General features: G+C 36.4%; 1 protein-coding gene across 1 annotated transcript; it reads right to left on the bottom strand.

Moving 5' to 3' along the window:
• Positions 1-1,737: 1,737 nt before the first annotated feature.
• Positions 1,738-17,635, bottom strand: LOC140855317 (oligopeptide transporter 1-like). The gene is made up of 5 exons (XM_073251192.1): positions 17,624-17,635; positions 14,206-14,993; positions 13,731-13,989; positions 13,326-13,508; positions 1,738-1,758 (listed from the first exon to the last, which is right to left on the bottom strand). The coding sequence occupies exons 1-5, from the start codon at positions 17,633-17,635 to the stop codon at positions 1,738-1,740; spliced, it is 1,263 nt and encodes a 420-aa protein (XP_073107293.1).
• Positions 17,636-18,488: the final 853 nt, after the last annotated feature.

The following is an 18,488-nucleotide window of genomic DNA, read 5'->3' on the forward strand; positions in this document are numbered from 1 at the left end:
AGATATATGGTATGGACTAGCCTTGTCATGTAGAACAGCCCGCCAGGAGCTTATGCCTGGGACAGCCCCCACTGGCTTACAGGTGGATCAGCCGGCCAGGAGCTCATGCCTGGGACAGTCTCTCACGGGCTTTGGTACGTGGGACAGCCGGCCAGGAGCTTATCCTGGGACAGTCTTGAAAGACTTTTTAAGTGGATTCGATCCGGATGGTGACTGAGGTATAGACTTGGATAGTCCAGAGCCAGAAAGAAAATGTTAAGAATCATGTGATTATGAAAGGAGAAATGAAAGATAAGACATGAAATAATTGTTGAATTAAAAGGGTTTCACCTGTTAACATATGATGATGCATCTATTTTAATAAGACAGAAGATTTATGGATGTTTGCATTATTCTGGATATTGAACATGAGATTTTATATTTTATTATTTATCCTTATTTTCATATTATATTACTATATCAGTGTGATATGGGAATTCTTACTGGGCTATAAGGCTCACAACTCTTCATCTTTCTTTTTCTTCTCAGAGTTACAAGATGTCCATGGTTGGCTATAGTATAGATTTGTGAGTGAGCGGATGCATAAATAAAGTACCGTTGATACCTGGTCAGAGGATTGAAGGAATGTTAATTGTAATTATACAAGTTTTATGAATTATTATTGAAATTAAATATTATGGTTGATAAGGTTGTAATGATTTAATTTGGCCTTGCATATTCTTTAAGGCTTGCTCTAAGGAGTGTGCGGCCATCACGTATTCGATCCGGGTATTAGGTTCGGGGCGTGACACATATATGCGGAATCGAGCTAAAAATCCACCATCCTGTCCCAAAGTTAGCAGCCATTGACAATGCTGTGCCGATAATCTATTTAGAAATTAGATAATTGGTACGTAAGATCGTATATTAGAAATTAAGTATTTCTTCGATCATTACCTTTTTCTCCATTTGCGGTGTTTCTCCATTAATTGAGTGGGATATATCATCATGCAGAGCCATGGTTTAGTACAATTTACCTGAATGAGGAACATCGATTTTGGAGGAATCTTCATGTACTGGCCTAGTTTGAAAGAAGAAATTGCATCGGTAGCTGTGCTTACGGCAAGCGTGCCATAAATCTTAAATGCCATGTTTGCAATTGGCTTGCCTGGACTAAGATATCCACTGAGCATTTCGGAAAATACATGAACCGGCATGCTCTACATCAAAGCTCAAACAAGTTTAAAAGGATGTACATAATGGCTCTCTTTAACAAAGAATTAATATGTGAATTAATAAATCCTCCTATATAAACAAAGTTTTGGGAAAATTGTGATATGCTGATTGATCTTGATTTACGGTTAAACCAAAGTTCACCATGTCACATGATTAACTACGGCATAATATTTCAATCTGAAAGGAAAGTGATGAATCCATCTTACCGTATTTGTAGTAGCGGTGAGAACAGCATTTGGAAATAGTAGAATGGTAATCATAGCAAATACAATCAAAAATCCCCAGGAAGAAAGTTGGACTTGTTCATTGAATGCTTGACAAGTTAATATTGCTAAACCGGCCATTGAAAACAAGACCAAATAAAACCACCATTGAGGAATAGATTCATAATTTTGTTTCATTAGTCTAGAGTGAATGTCTTCTTCTTTTCCTTCGTATGCCTTCTTAACTTGGTTCCACATTGATCTAGCCAGGCACAAAGATGCAATTAGTCATCACAAATTAAAAAGATGGAAACATATCCTAAAACCTTTTAGCCTGAGCCTGCAAAATGTAGGATCATGAGATGGGAAATAGATAATAAATGAGTTCGCAATATACAATGAAATTGGTTGTTTGGTTATAATTCCTGGAATAAAGCCTTATTCCATCCGAAATAAGGCGACCAAACACTACCTCAGGGGATTAGCTTTGTCCCTGCATATAGATGCTTCCGAACGGTAGTGGATGGTAGAATCAAGGAGGAGGAGATGGAGAAGCAAAGCCCAAATGTGGCCCGAAAGATGGGCTCATAGATCTAGGAGTCATCTCTCTCGACGAGAAATGGCAGGAAAGAAGGTGAAAGAACAGAGAAAAGGAGAAAAGCAGGGGAGAGATTGGAAGTCCACAGCAAGGGTGGGAGGATAAAAAATATTTATCAAATAAATAAAAATTTTATATAATAATAAAATATATATATTTTTAAAAAATATATAATAAATAAAAAATATTATTTTAAAAATGATATATTTGTTAAATAAAAATGCGTGTGGGGTTTACATAATTGTGCACACTAGGCATATACATATGTATGTATGCATCTGTTATTGGTTAGTGGCTGGGAGGGAGTGACCATATACTTATTTTAAAATTATTTTTCTTTGCATATTGGCTTCAATATTAAATAAGTTTCTAAAACTTTCTAAATTTTGTGGTGGTAAACTTTTGGATTTATTAACTTCGTGTTGTATTTCTAAGTGGGTTATGAACATATTGTTTGCACTACCATTGAGAGAGTTGGAAATGTGGAAGGAGAAGAAAAAAGAGAGATAAAAAGATTTAAAAATGATCAAAGATAAAAATAATAAAAAATAATTGATTGAAGTAAGAGTTTCATAAAATCAAGATTGTCGGATCTTTATAAGATCCGATAACTTATAATACATGTTATATATAAAATATATATATTTTTAATTATTTTTAAAATATAATAGGATAGATATAATAAATAGATAAATATAATTAAATATAATTTTTAAGAAAATTATATCTACATCGCATTCTATTATGAGCTAGTGTGTAATAATGGTTGGATGCAAGTGAACTGTATGCGAGAGATTAAATCAATAATAGTACTTATTTGATATATTTATTATATAATTAAAAGACGTGGATGGCTATAGTAATGGAAGGCGGCTCCTGTGCGAAGCCCATGATGCACAATGGCATGCGGTGTATCGTGCTATCATGCATCTAGATGCTTCAGATTGCTTCTCAGCCAAAAAATTGATGCAAAAAAAATATCAAGATGGACTTATCTGGGCTAAAACGAGTGTCACAGATCTTATCAAAAAAAAAAAAAAGAGTGTCACGGGTTATTATAATGACCAATCCATCTAAAAAGGTAATGTGTGAAGCAACAAAGATTTCCTGCGAGTATCACGGGAAACCGTTACGCGTTTATTATCCTGTGTGATCTTTCAAATTATATTTAAATAAATCAGTCTTCTCTCTGAGATCTTGTTCGGATGTATAATTCTGAATTTTTTTTTTTTAAGTAGAATGATATCAAGAGGAAAAAAATATTTAGCTCGAGCATTGCCGCTACCATTAGTGGTATAAAAAATTACAGGATTTGTAAGTATTAGGAGAAGATGTGCTCTATTATATTTGTAAACTACGTATGATTGGAGATAAAATTTTTATAGCTGGATCGATCATATAAAAAATTATGATCAGATATGTTTCGAAAAGATTCATCAAAAAATAGATAGCCACTTGTAAGGATGAGATGCGGCCAGCACTCATCTAGATGCTTATTAAGATATCTGTAAGAAGCTTGCTTTGGCTTTAGCAATATTTGCTTTTGATTCAATACTAAAAGTGGCAACAAGTGATATGTGAAAGTCAGTAATTAAACCGAAGGCAAGCTGATGTACCGTTCCTGTGAAATTAGCTTTTGATCCTTCTGTGAATGCATACATATGCGGTAAGATAACAGCGGCAATAAGTGACATTGGAAGGTCAATAATTAATATGCTATTTTAGTGAAGTTAGGTGCCTGCAACATACATCCAAAACGCTGAAAAAGAAAAATAGATCACGGGGTGGTTGTCTGTTAAAAAAAAAAATAGATCACGGGGTGGTTGTCTGCTGTTTGTCAGAATAGCTATCCTTAAAAGCAAATATCTAATATCTTTTTTTCTTTCTTTTCTGGGCAAACCGCCAAAGGGAAAACACCTTGGTCCTTTTTACTGTGGGACAGACGATATGACATGAATCATGTGGTCCAAAGAACACTTGACACCGGCATGAATCATGTGGTCCAAAGAACACTTGACACCGGCTTCATGCGGCCTCTCGATCTATATAAAGAGATGCTCATTCTCAATTATAATCATCTCGTTTTTTATCACAATCATTGTTGATGGCGAGTTTCTTAGTGCTGCTGCTGTTTCTTATCTTCATTATTTTAATAGAAAATTTGTTGGGAGTTGCAGGAGCTGAGGATCGAGACATGCCTCCATGTTGCCGCAAATGTTGTCCACCCTCGCGCCCGTAATATTGTTGTGTGTTGGCTCCCATTTTCTTTTAATTATCCTATAATATGTAAAATAAAGTTTGATTAAGTGTGATGTGAGGTGATGATTAGTAGATGTAGTTTAGATTATTATAATGTATGTACTGTTGGCGTTATGTAATCTTAATGTATTGAAAATGGGAGGATTTAAATATCAATCTACGCCCCAGATTTTTTTTTTTTTTTTTTTTCATCCGCGCATCGCCTTCCTTCTCTGCTACTTCTCTTCTTGATCTTCTTTCGCAAGTGCAGCAGTGCATTAGCTACCTACAGCCATCCACTAATCCCAAACTCTTAACAGCTAATTTTGATAATATATCTAAATACAATAGTAGTGAAGCCAACTACTCCATCACGGTGCTGCCGCACGCGCCCTTCGCATCGATCTGCCCCATCTTTTTCATTTGGCATAGAACCCAGTTCTTTAGGCGCAGTTTTGTTTGAGTGTAATGTAGGGAATTTCTCCCCTTTTTTCTTTGCAAAAGATAAAAAGAATCTTATTGGATAGTCTAGATACTGCTTGTTCATCTGTAAAGGGAATGCTGCGAGGCAAACAATTGCCTGTGTTTGACAATATTGACAAGCGATAAAAGATACATCACATAAACTCAAGTGGTCGATATCGTTCTTCGTGTCATATTCTCAATATCAGTCGGTCTCATAAGTGCCAAGTATCATACACCAGGGGTCCAGATAACGTCAGTTGCCCATTTTACAGGTCCTTTCGCTGCTATTATTGTTCACCCATACGAGCGGTTCCTTTTCTCTCAACCACCATCTCATCTATTACTTTGTTCTTGCTTCCAGCCAAATGCAATTGTGGCATGTAATCAAAGTTAATGTTGCATCAATAATTAAAAAATTTTTCAGGTATGCTTCTATACCATATGATTGGGAGGTGCATGACACTTATACCTAAAGAGCCAAACCCCGATCTATTTCCGACCTATTAGTTCACACAATATCGTGTATAAAATAGTGGCTAGAATCTTGGGTTATAGACTCGTATCTCTATTATCAATGCAGATATCTCCTACTCCAATGCCTTTATCCAAGGATGTAGAATTACTGAAAATATCTTGCTAGCTCAAAAAATAATGCATTTATTAAAATATGCTTCTAGGACTAAAAGCTTCACGATGATTAATGTAAACATAATTACTTGACTAGTATATGAATGTATAGTCATCAATATATAATAATTTAATGAATTTTCCATCGAAATACAAGAATCGAACAAATCATAAGATTCATGAATAATTGAATAAATCCTAATCAAATAATTTATGAAGATTTGGCTAAAGAAAAAAAAAAACAACAATGATTATGTTTGGAATATTGTTAGATATGATTTTAGATCATCAAGAGTTTTGTTTTTCCTCCTTTTTCATGCATGAATAATCATATTCTCCCTAATAAGATACCTCCTCTCGCAGGTCACAACTTAGCTTCCTCTAAGAATAAGTCTAGATCCTTTATATAAGTCTTACAAATTTTACAAGTGAAAGCAATATATTCTAGCCTCACTTGAAAAGATTAAAAACCCATAAAAAAATAACCATAAAGTTTTTTTCAAGAAAAACAAAGATCGAAAATTTTTCCTCCTCTCAAAGTAGCATAAGATTAGACCCCCAACAAAATGTATGAATTGCAGGATAGAGTTTATTGACAGTTAGAAGTTATAATTAGCCTATTATGTTTAGCAACAAAGAACATTGAAAGTATAAGAAATAGAAAGTCTTGTATTCCAATTTATTCTCACCTTTGAAAAACTTAAAATGTATTTTCAATCAACAACTTCTTCAAGTCATTCCTCAATAGGCCACCCATCATCACGGCCATCGCAATCGATTGATCCAGATCACGGACCTCTAGAGTCGCCGCATAGAAATGGTTGATATAAGTGCGGATCGACTCACCATCCTTCCACTTGATGGTGTGGAGATAGTTAGACTGCTTCTACTAAAGTAAGCTGCTAACAAAGTAGCCGATGAGGGACCAACACAGATCCACAAAGGAGTGGATGGAAGCCGACTTCAAACTCAAATACCACTGTAACACTCAGCCCATTTGGGCCTTGGACCAAGCCCAAAAAGTCCAAATCCCATTAAAAAAAAATAGGATTTGGGAGTCTTCTTCCTCCTTCCCATCTAAAAAGGTAATGTGTGAAGCAACAAAGATTTCCTGCGAGTATCATGGGGAAACCGTTACGCATTATTATCCTGTGTGATCTTTCAAATTATATTTAAATAAATCAGTCTGCTCTCTGAGATCTTGTTTGGATGTATAATTCTGATTTTTTTTTTAAGTAGAATGATATCAAGAGGAAAAAAATATTTAGCTCGAGCATTACCGCTACCATTCGTGGTATAAAAAATTACAGGATTTGTAAGTATTAGCAGAAGATGTGCTCTATTATATTTGTAAACTACGTATGGTTGGAGATAAAATTTTTATAGCTGGACCGATCATATAAAATATTATGATCAGATATATTTCGAAAAGATTCATCAAAAAATAGATTGCCGCTTGTAAGGATGAGATGCAGCCAGCACTCATCGAGATGCTTATTAAGATATCTGTAAGAAGCTTGCTTTGGCTTTAGCAATATTTGCTTTTGATTCAATACTAAAAGTGGCAACAAGTGATATGTGAAGGTCAGTAATTAAACCAAAGGCAAGCTGATGTACTGTTCCTGTGAAATTAGCTTTTGATCCATCTGTGAATGCATACATATGCGGTAAGATAACAGCGGCAATAAGTGACATTGGAAGGTCAATAATTAATATGCTGTTTTAGTGAAGTTAGGTTTTGATCTATCTTTGAACTTGTGCATCCTTAACAGAGTAAAAGTGGCAACAGTACATGAAAATTGCATGTACGCCCGTACGAGGCCTGTTACATGCATCCAAAAACAGGATCCAACACTGAGCAAGTATTCACTCTCAACCAAAAAGAAATCCACTGACATCTCAATTCATATTGGTCCCTAGGCCTGCAACATGCATCCAAAACAACTTTAATTTAACGCTGAAAAGAAAAATAGATCACGGGGATGGTTGCCTGTAGGTTTAAAAAGGTTTGTCACAATAGTTATCCTTAAAAGCAGATAACCAAAATCTTTTTTTCCCTTTTTTCTGGGCAAACTGGCAAAGAACACAAGGAAAATAGCTTAGGTCCTCTTTACTATGGGACAGACGATATGACATGAATCATGTGGATTAAATTAGCTTTTAAAAATTATCAATAAATGATGCAAACATCTATCATTGCCCTGCAGGTCAATAATTAATATGCTATTTTAGTGAAGTTAGGTTTTGATCTATCTTTGAAGTTGTGCATCCTTAACAGAGTAAAAGTGGCAACAGTACATGAAAATTGCATGTACGCCCGTACGAGGCCTGTTACACGCATCCAAAAACAGGATCCAACACTGAGCAAGTATTCACTCTCAACCAAAAAGAAATCCACTGACATCTCAATTCATATTGGTCCCTACAACATGCGTCCAAAACAACTTTAATTTAACGCTGAAAAGAAAAATAGATCACGGGTGGTTGTCTGCAGGTATAAAAAGGTTTGTCACAATAGCTATCCTTAAAAGCAGATATCTAAAATCTTTTTTTCTTTTTTTTCTGGGCAAACCGCCAAAGAACACAAGGAAAATAGCTTAGGTCCTCTTTACTATGGGACAGACAATATGACATGAATCATGTGGATTAAATTAGCTTTTAAAAATTATCAATAAATGATGCGAACATCTCTCATTGCCCTGCAGGCGTCCAATTAAATATATTATAAAATTACAACAAATTTTTTCCCTACAAGGCTATTGTGATTTGCTTCCTTCCTTCTTCTGGGCTGGGGGAGAAGCTGGGAGGGAGTGAGCGACGATGTATTTTTTTAATAATGTTTTTTAAATTTTTATATTCTATGTAATTTGAACAATAAATAATTTAATTATCAATAAAAATTTTAAGATATTTTTTCATAATCTTTTTTGTGCATATATTTTAATTATAATAATAAATTATGAAACTTAAATAACTAATATTATTTATTTTAATTATTAATTTTTTAATTTATAATATGCTTAGTTTTTAATATTTCAATTAATCAAAAATAAATTCTTCAACTTAAAAAAATAAATGTTAATCAAAAAAATCTTATTTTTTAAAAATTTAATATTAAATAAAAAATCAAAAATGGATTTAACGGGCTTGGCACAGCTCAGGCATTCGTGTCTAAACGTGCCTTGACCGTGCCTAATACGATCCATGTGTGTGTGTGTGTATATATATATGCACGCTTTGAGCCGTGCTCAGATGGTTTTTGGTTAACAAGTTGGGTCTGATCTAATCTATTTATGCACATTTCGTGTCAGACACGGTTCGTTTAGTTCCGATCCTTCTTTTGCTCGAGTCGTGACCACCTCTAAATCAAGATGGGAATAATTTTTTGTGCATCATAGGCGGTGTAGAAAATCCGACATGAAGTACATCGACTCATCCGATTTATCCACGTAGTTATCATTTTTCAATACACATTTAATATCTTGTAGGTCGGTTTTTTCATATGAAAATTTTATATGACAAAAATATTTCTATCTTTTGAAAAAAATTATGACATCCTGTGGCATAATATAGCTCAGGATGTCATAATATGTCCTAAGATATCACAGTATAAGAGAGTCATTTTTGTCCAACAACTTTCCAACGCTTATTTAATGTCTGTAGATTTATTTTTTTTATTTAAAAATTTTGAATGATGAAAATACCTCTATTTTTTAGAAAAAATTATGACATCTTGTACATATTATGGATCCGGGATATTGTAATATGGATATAAAATGTATAATTTTTTCAAAAGATAGGAGTATTTTCGTCATATAAAATTTTTAAATGAAAAGGTTGACCTACGGAGATTAAAAATGCATTGAAAAATAATAATTATATGAACCAATCGAATGAAATGGAATATTTTATGTCAGATTTTACACCGCCTGTGGTGCATAAAGAATTTCGTATCAAGATGGACTCATCCGGGCTAAAAAGAGTGTTACGGGTTATTATAATGACGTGCAAAGCGTGCCTCCTGTGATCCATGATGCTTCTGGCAATAAATTCAAGCAAGAGAAGACCGATCCATACTAAAAAGGTTTTATGCGTTTAGCATCTTGCATGTTCTTGTCTCAGAGATCTTGCTCATAATTCTGATTTCCTTTTTAAGTAGAATGATACCAAGAGGAAAAAAAATATTTAGCTCGAGTATTGCCACTGCTATTCGAGGTGTAAAAAAATTATAGGCTTGTAAATTAGTTTAACAGGTACTAGCAGCAGGTGTGCTCTATTATATTTGTATACTACTTATGATTGGATATTAGTTTTTTTTAAAAAAAGCATCATGTTAATGCCATTTACCATTTCCGTAGCCTTTGTTCCCTCTGTTGAAGAAGTGCGCCCTGACGCCCTTCACCAGTGCCAATTTCCATCCCGGCCCACATATGCCCGTGGAAGGATTTGGAGCCCGTCTGGGCTGATGCCTTGCATGATCTAGTTCTTCTTCTCAGTGGCAACCGGCAATGATGGACTTGGATCTTTGGTATTACGAGCATCTCTTTAGTGTTCTCTCCCTCTACCGTAAATATCATAAATACAATATTCAACATAGAATCATGAAATACACCACGTAATCACGTAACACACATCTAAACATCTAAGGCCTTAAATAGTAACATCAAACCCATGAAAAATTAACCATAAAACATGTTGCGGCCAACTCCCTTGTCACCTGTCGCCAGTGATGAGCACCTACAAAATAGTGTTCTCACAGACCAGAGTGATGTCCGACGGAGATCCTTTGATGCTTAAATCAGAGAAAAAATTGGTGAACAATAGAATGTTGAAAATAGCAGAGCTCTGGCTTAGATCTATCTTATGGTCCTGTTCCCTTAGCCCATTTTTATAGATAATTCTAATGTAACTGTCGAGCATGTGATCATATTTTTTATGGCGCTAAATTATCGGATCATAATTATAGAGTTAGTGGGTCATTAATTCTCACTAATTACCGTGATACATAGTCAAATAACCATTTATGACGGTTACAATATATTGAGTAGATTAGTCGACTATATGTCGGTAATATTGATATGTCGGTTGAATATCCGAGTGATCATTAGCTAGTAGTTCTGATATACTGACGGTCTTAGGTTGGAGGTTGTTCGAGTCGTCCGCTGTTGATCGGCTGTAGTTGAATATCAATCGGTCCGCCGACCATGAGTCGATGTAATTATTGAATGTCCATCAACCGATGCAAGTTGGAGCTGTATGGACCATCGGCCTTTGTTGAGTCAGAGTCGGGGGTCGGTTGACTTATCCCAACAGTTGTCCCCCGCTCCCAAGTTCAAGATAATTTGACGTGTGTACCATCATATAGGTTGTCATGTTGGGTGAAGGAAGTTATTTCGCATTATATCGAGCTCCGATTCAGCCATCAATTTCTTCAGGATATGAACGTCGGCTGTTTTATCGTTTCGATGGACATAGAATCATCTTTAAATTGTCGTACTGACAGGATGATTCGGTATCCGATATCAGTGTCAGACATCATTTCGAAAAGATGAATCGATGCCAGATAATATGATTATGACAAATGGATCTTTGCCACATGTCTGAATGTCATTGGATCGGAACTATTCATGCAGATAATGGTGACGTAGCTCGATCTGGAGTAGGTGCGTCGAACCGCCCGATCAATGGTCGGCTTAGATGTCGCTACGTGTCAGCGTCTGGTGAGATCTTGGCTTGATTGATTTGATCCTGATCGTTGAGGGATCCTATATATATAGGGTTGCTTTTAGCCAAACTTTTACTTTTCATTTGCTTTTTTGCTACATAAGCTTTGCCAGAAGGTTGTCCCAGTGTTTGGAGGGTTTTCTTTCTTCCTCATCTTCTTCTTTGAATTTCAGGTTAAGTTCTTTGTTCTTTTTGCTTTGAGCTATCCTTTGCCTTCTTTAGTCTTCTCTTTAATGGCTAGGGGTTCTTCTTCTCGGAGTGGTTGGTCGGAGGATCCGACTGACGACTCCCCGTCGGGCCTGAAAGTAAAGACTTCTTCACTTTCGAAATCGAATGTCGAGCAGCTCCAGAAGTAATATCGCATCTTGGAGCAAGTTTAGCCCTTCGTCCCTGATGTCAATGGACGGGTGAACACCCCTCCTTTAGACCACGTGGCAGTTTATGTTAAAGATCTTCCGACGGATCTTCGATTTCTGATTTCGAAGTTCATTCAGAATATTTTAGACTATTATGGTCTGTGTCCTGCCCAGCTGGCACCAAATTTGGTCCGCCTAATAATTAGTTTTGTATCATTATGTCGGTCATTACCGACTGAACCTCATCCTCCCCTTTTTCATGCTTTCTTTGTCCTCCGATCTCATCCAAAGGCCAGGGGTTGGTGGTTCTTTAACCCCTAAAATGGTCTTTTTTTCATTTATGATCTTCCATCATCCATCCATAGATGGAAGAACTAGTTCTTCTTTATTTCCACCTCTCTTCCTTGGGGCTTTCCTTCTCGCTAGGACGATCCAAGAACCGACCCCAATGATAATAGTCGGATAGAGGTCAGCGATCAGGAGGACTTCCATCAGCTGAAGGATATGACGATCCCACCGCAGAGGGAGCTAATGATCGAACAGACTCTCAACGATGCCGGCCTCAGTTCGGTCACCAAATTAGGTATAGTATAGTTGGTTACTTCTGACTTTATTCTTTTATTTCTAGATTGTATTTGACTTTTGTTCTGATTGCAGCCATGCAGCTGAGGGTGCGGGTGTCGAGTGTCGATATTCATCAGCATGCCGTCAGGAAGAGGACAGCATCTGAGGTTGAACCTTTTCGACCACCAAAGAAAGATCGAGCTGCTACCTCGACATCAGCTCGAGCTGCTGCTTCAATACTGGCTAAGGGACCCGATGTACAATCAACATCGGTTCTAGAGCCGGTCCTAGTATTGTCAGCCCCGATAGCACTTCCTTGTCATGTAGAACAGCCCGCCAGGAGCTTATGCCTGGGACAGCCCCCACTGGCTTACAGGTGGATCAGCCGGCCAGGAGCTCATGCCTGGGACAGTCCGTCAGGAGCTTATGCCTGGGACAGTCTCTCACGGGCTTTGGTACGTGGGACAGCCGGCCAGGAGCTTATCCTGGGACAGTCTTGAAAGACTTTTTAAATGGATTCGATCCGAATGGTGACTGAGGTATAGACTTGGATAGTCCAGAGCCAGAAAGAAAATGTTAAGAATCATGTGATTATGAAAGGAGAAATGAAAGATAAAACATGAAATAATTATTGAATTAAAAGAGTTTCACCTGTTAACATATGATGATGCATCTATTTTAATAAGACAGAAGATTTATGGATGTTTATATTATTCTGGATATTGAACATGAGATTTTATAATTTATTGTTTATCTTTATTTTCAGATTATATTACTATATCAGTGTGATATGGGAATTCTTACTGGGCTATAAGGCTCACAACTCTTCATCTTTCTTTTTCTTCTCAGAGTTACAAGATATCCATGGTTGGCTATAGTATAGATTTGTGAGTGAGCGGATGCATAAATAAAGTACCGTTAATACCTGGTCAGAGGATTGAAGGAATGTTAATTGTAATTATGCAAGTTTTATGAATTATTATTGAAATTAAATATTATGGTTGATAAGGTTGTAATGATTTAATTTGACCTTGCATATTCTTTAGGGCTTGCTTTAAGGAGTGTGCGGCCATCACGTATCCGATCCGGGTATTGGGTTCGGGTCGTGACATATATACGAAATCGAGCTAAAAATCCACCATCCTGTCCCAAAGTTAGCAGCCATTGACAATGCTGTGCCGATAATCTGTTTAGAAATTAGATAATTGGTACGTAAGATCGTATATTAGAAATTAAGTATTTCTTCGATCATTACCTTTTTCTCCATTTGCGGTGTTTCTCCGTTAATTGAGTGGGATATATCATCATGCAGATCCATGGTTTAGTACAATTTACCTGAATGAGGAACATCGATTTTGGAGGAATCTTCATGTACTGGCCTAGTTTGAAAGAAGAAATTGCATCGGTAGCTGTGCTTACGGCAAGCGTGCCATAAATCTTAAATGCCATGTTTGCAATTGGCTTGCCTGGACTAAGATATCCACTGAGCATTTCGGAAAATACATGAACCGGCATGCTCTACATCAAAGCTCAAACAAGTTTAAAAGGATGTACATAATGGCTCTCTTTAACAAAGAATTAATATGTGAATTAATAAATCCTCCTATATAAACAAAGTTTTGGGAAAATTGTGATATGCTGATTGATCTTGATTTACGGTTAAACCAAAGTTCACCATGTCACATGATTAACTACGGCATAATATTTCAATCTGAAAGGAAAGTGATGAATCCATCTTACCGTATTTGTAGTAGCGGTGAGAACAGCATTTGGAAATAGTAGAATGGTAATCATAGCAAATACAATCAAAAATCCCCAGGAAGAAAGTTGGACTTGTTCATTGAATGCTTGACAAGTTAATATTGCTAAACCGGCCATTGAAAACAAGACCAAATAAAACCACCATTGAGGAATAGATTCATAATTTTGTTTCATTAGTCTAGAGTGAATGTCTTCTTCTTTTCCTTCGTATGCCTTCTTAACTTGGTTCCACATTGATCTAGCCAGGCACAAAGATGCAATTAGTCATCACAAATTAAAAAGATGGAAACATATCCTAAAACCTTTTAGCCTGAGCCTGCAAAATGTAGGATCATGAGATGGGAAATAGATAATAAATGAGTTCGCAATATACAATGAAAGAAATTTCTTCATCTAAAGTTATATGTAAACAAGAAAATTAACCACAGTCTCAAGAAGAATGCATCAGACTCACCGCCCATGGTAGAGAGCCAAGTGAGAAATACTCGATGTTAAACAAGCAAAGGAGAACCCATAAGAATATGGGTAGAAGACGCTCAAATAGAGCTTGGAGTAGTTATTATATGCTGCTTCATCAAGCTGTAGCTTCTCATCTATGATACGTGAAATATTATATTTCTGTCCATCAGCATCAAACATCTCTTGGGAGAAAATTGGAAACCTCTTGGCACTATATGCATTGGTCCAATATGATATGGGCGCAATGACATAGAGTTTTATGACAAAGCCGATGAACATGTTACAGATCACAAACATTGGTGTGGCTAGTGGAGATCCATAGTAGCTTGTTGTGGTCATCCAATCAAGGGCGAATGATCCCAGCCCGAGCCCTTTCTGTCCAGAACCAATTTGTTGTGCGGTCACCGAGTCCTTCCATATCCAGCAAATAAATGATAAAGCAGTGATAGAAGGGAAGAAGTAAATTGGGACTATATGGTATGCAAAACTTGAAACTGCAACTATGAGGAAGAACTGGAGTCTTGTCAGCTGACCCTTGGGTCTTTTCTCTATCACATGAATTGCTCTGGATATATCAAAAGAAAGATGATGCTTTTTATTTGCATAATATGAGAGAAAGAAAGAGGCAACACTGCCTGTCAATGGACAGAAGAGAAAGACAAGGTGGACATGAATCTCAGAATACCTATACAAAGACACGTCCACAAGAGTTCCAGGCCACCACATGTAGGGATTATGCACTAGGAAATTAGTGCAAATACCAGCAAACCCATATCCAAGAAACTATGCATGAAAGACGAGGGAAAGTGATTTATGAGTAACATAATTCATTTATCATCAAATATTTTTAGCAAAAGTTATGAAAAGACACCAAAACAATCATGCAAATGTCCAAGAGAAGGACTTTCCGACAACTAACAATAGCAAGTTAGTACCAAACCACTAAGTTTCTTTGGTAGCATAAATAAAAGCAATGAAATTTTAATTGTAATGAAAGCTTTATGTAATTTTTTTTCTCATACACTTCTCGAGTATTTGGTCCCTTTTAATATTGGTGATAGATTTTAATATCACTAAGAGATTTCTAAAAATGAATCCCTCTCTAATATAATTTTATTTTTAAAAATATCTTATTAGCACCAAAGGATTTATCCCTTGGTAAATCTCCGAGGGATAGAACTTTTTTTATAAATTCTTTGGTGAAAATTAATGAAATAATCACTCACTGATAATTCCTTACAAATTACTAAAGGATTTTCAAAAAATTTACCAAGCACAGTAGATCCCTTGCAAATCACTCAAATATTTCTCAGTGAAACTAATTTGAATGCAACTTAACATTCCTCGAAAATTCCTATCTAATCACTTAATGATTTTATGAGGGATAGATCACTTAGTGATATCTCTCGGTAAAAAATTGATTTCTGATAGTATTTCTGTGAGAAGGATAGTGAGAGAGGAATGAAATCAAGAATTGATTCTGCCAGAGCAAGTCTCAGTTCATCAAGTTAATCAAATTGTTTCATGTGCATGCATATGAATAGACATTTTGAATACATAAATTAGGCTACGTTACCTGATGTTTTCTTATTCTCTATTATTTTCTTTGTGCTTTTATTCCTTTTTTGAGCAAATTAGCAGTAGCTCTGCCAGGTTTCATGATGCTACTTTTGCATTCTTTTTTGAGAATAGAAGGTTATATATTCACTCCCACTCGATTTGGACCTAGGATCTCTCACTTGGGCAGATGGGTATCAACAAAACTACTAATTGCCAGCGACTTATTCTTGTATTCTCATATCTCACTATTTTTGACCTTTCAAAGATCATCTTGAATGATTTAATGAACATTGTCTTAGCATGAATCATGTTTTGTTTTGCTAGCTATCCAAGAATCATTTAAGAACAAGATGTGCAATTACAAAATCATGCACAATGTTGACCTTGAGAAAAATACATTGTTGATAATTTTTAAGCAAATCTTCTCAAGGATTAATAGAATTACTTGTTCTTTTGGTGACTTGGTTTTGTTCCTAGTTACTATAGACTGATTTAAGTAGTTCTAGTGACAGCGTTTGATATATCAGAGCAAAAGGAACACGAAAACCATCAGAATGAACCACCAGAAAGACACTTCCTATTTGCATAGAGCTAGCATTGGTCCCTGTAATAGGGATGCAATACATAAAATTTGTTCCACAATGGACTGAAATTTATGAGATAGAATCAATTAGAAGCTCACTATAGTCGTTCTCATTCTATAGATTACATAGTATTTTTGGAGAAAAAGATGCTAAAATATTTAGATTTTATTAGATTTTTCCTATAGAGAACAAAGATGACATGATTTGGTTTATTTCTTCTTCTTCCTGCTTAGGAGCAGGGTGGGAGTAATATGGCAGCATCGAATCTCTGAATGAGATGTCTCATCACTTAATATAAAATGTTGAGGTCTTTAGTTGAATTATGTACACTAATAAAGTATTGGACGAAAAATAACTGAAGGATAATAAGCAGATCTGAAACATTGAAACCACTAGAAAATACTAAAAGAACTTTGCAAGCACCGGTTCAATATTATTTTGCACATAATCTCAGTTCAAATATTCTAATACTACTCTATATAAGCAACGAAAGATGTGAGAACTGAGTGTTGGATTTATTGTTTGTAATCATAATCATGGAAAAGCATTAGAATACACATAGTAAGGCCATCTAAATAGAAATGCCATAAATAAGAAACATAAAATTAAATGGTGCAGAAGCATATATTATCATCATAGTCAAATCTTTTCCCACAAAAAATAAGGATAACTGTGGAGCGCAACCTTATTTCACGAAGGCACTATTGATGTTTCGAGCACTATTGCGCCAAATTTCTTATTAAGAAAGTTTAAAAACTGTACTAGCCTATCCACAAAAGCCTACCAGATTGGCTGGTGAGTTCAAAAATCAACTTACTTTGGTGGTGGTCTTGGTCCATAAACCAATGAACAACCCTGCAGAAGTTCCTAAATTTCATAAAAGGGTCTAGTGGACAGAATGTAGATGATTAGAAACACAAGATTTGATACAAAATAAGTGGATTCATCGTTTTTTAGGCAGAAACGATAGATCAGGTAATCAAATTGAAGAAACAATTTCACATAATAAAATCAGCAATGTGTTCTGGTTTAGGCTTTACGGTCTGCTTGGATGCGCAGGAAGAATAACTATGAGACCATTTTGTTATATAGATAGATAGACAGACAGATGTACGTATGCATGTATGTATGTATGTGTGTACATGTTATGTGTGTGTGTGTGTATATATAATAAAAAGATGTTGGCAATCTTATGCATACTCCTCTGGCATTGAAACAGGCCATCATTTTGATTACAACCAAACATGTCTAGATCTGGAAGCAGTTCACCTGAGTCGCCATCACCACGAGAAAAGCTGGCAAGGGTCGAACAGTCCTATGGTAGAAAGCCTTCACTACGGTCACAAGCTCAAAGCCGAGGGGGGCAATCGTGCCAGCTCCAGTCAGCATGGAGAGCAGGCAATGCTCTTTCATGTTGAAAGGCCCTGGGTTCAGCGAGAACGACCATGGCGTCCTCGGTACCCTCATCTGCTTTCTGGGTATCCTGTTTGGCCATCAACTTGCCGGTGAGATACAGTATAACGGAGACGCACTGTGCTGGTAAGTACAGCGGCGACTGGCGATATAAGAGGAATTGGTTCATCACGGAAAGGATGATGCAGCAGGGGATCCCCAGAACCCATGCTCGGAATGTCAAGACCGGTAGCGTATTATCATCGGTCGGCGGCACCGTCAGTCTCACCTCATCGACGGGGGAATCGTTAATTACATCTGAAAATTATGGTCAGTTTTTTACCATCGCCTGAAGTTACAGAGATCGAGATTGAAGGAAAAAGACATGGACGTGAGAAGTTACCGCTCCTTCTTCTTTTTCTGCCATGGAGGTTCGGCTGGGTGAGATGTGGCGTAGATTTGGCGTGTTCTTCGATTTTTTTTTTTTTTTTGCCTTTCTTTTTCAAGAATAAACTATTTAGGTATTTTATTGAACGTGCGACGAACTTTCCGAAACTGGGGAGTGGAGACGGAGGGTTTATCCGCACGAACAAGTCAAATTTTGGCAAGAATGCAGCGGGCATATGCAGTGTATGTGGATTGATTGTATTTCCAAGTGAGGCATCACGGTAATTTATTGGGATTGCAATATTTCCTAAAAGATAGTATATATTGCAGATCCTTTCCCGCCCTATTTTCAGGA

Source organism: Elaeis guineensis, chromosome 2 (genome assembly GCF_000442705.2).
Source record: "Elaeis guineensis isolate ETL-2024a chromosome 2, EG11, whole genome shotgun sequence".
In the NCBI taxonomy this organism is placed as follows: Eukaryota; Viridiplantae; Streptophyta; class Magnoliopsida; order Arecales; family Arecaceae; genus Elaeis; species Elaeis guineensis.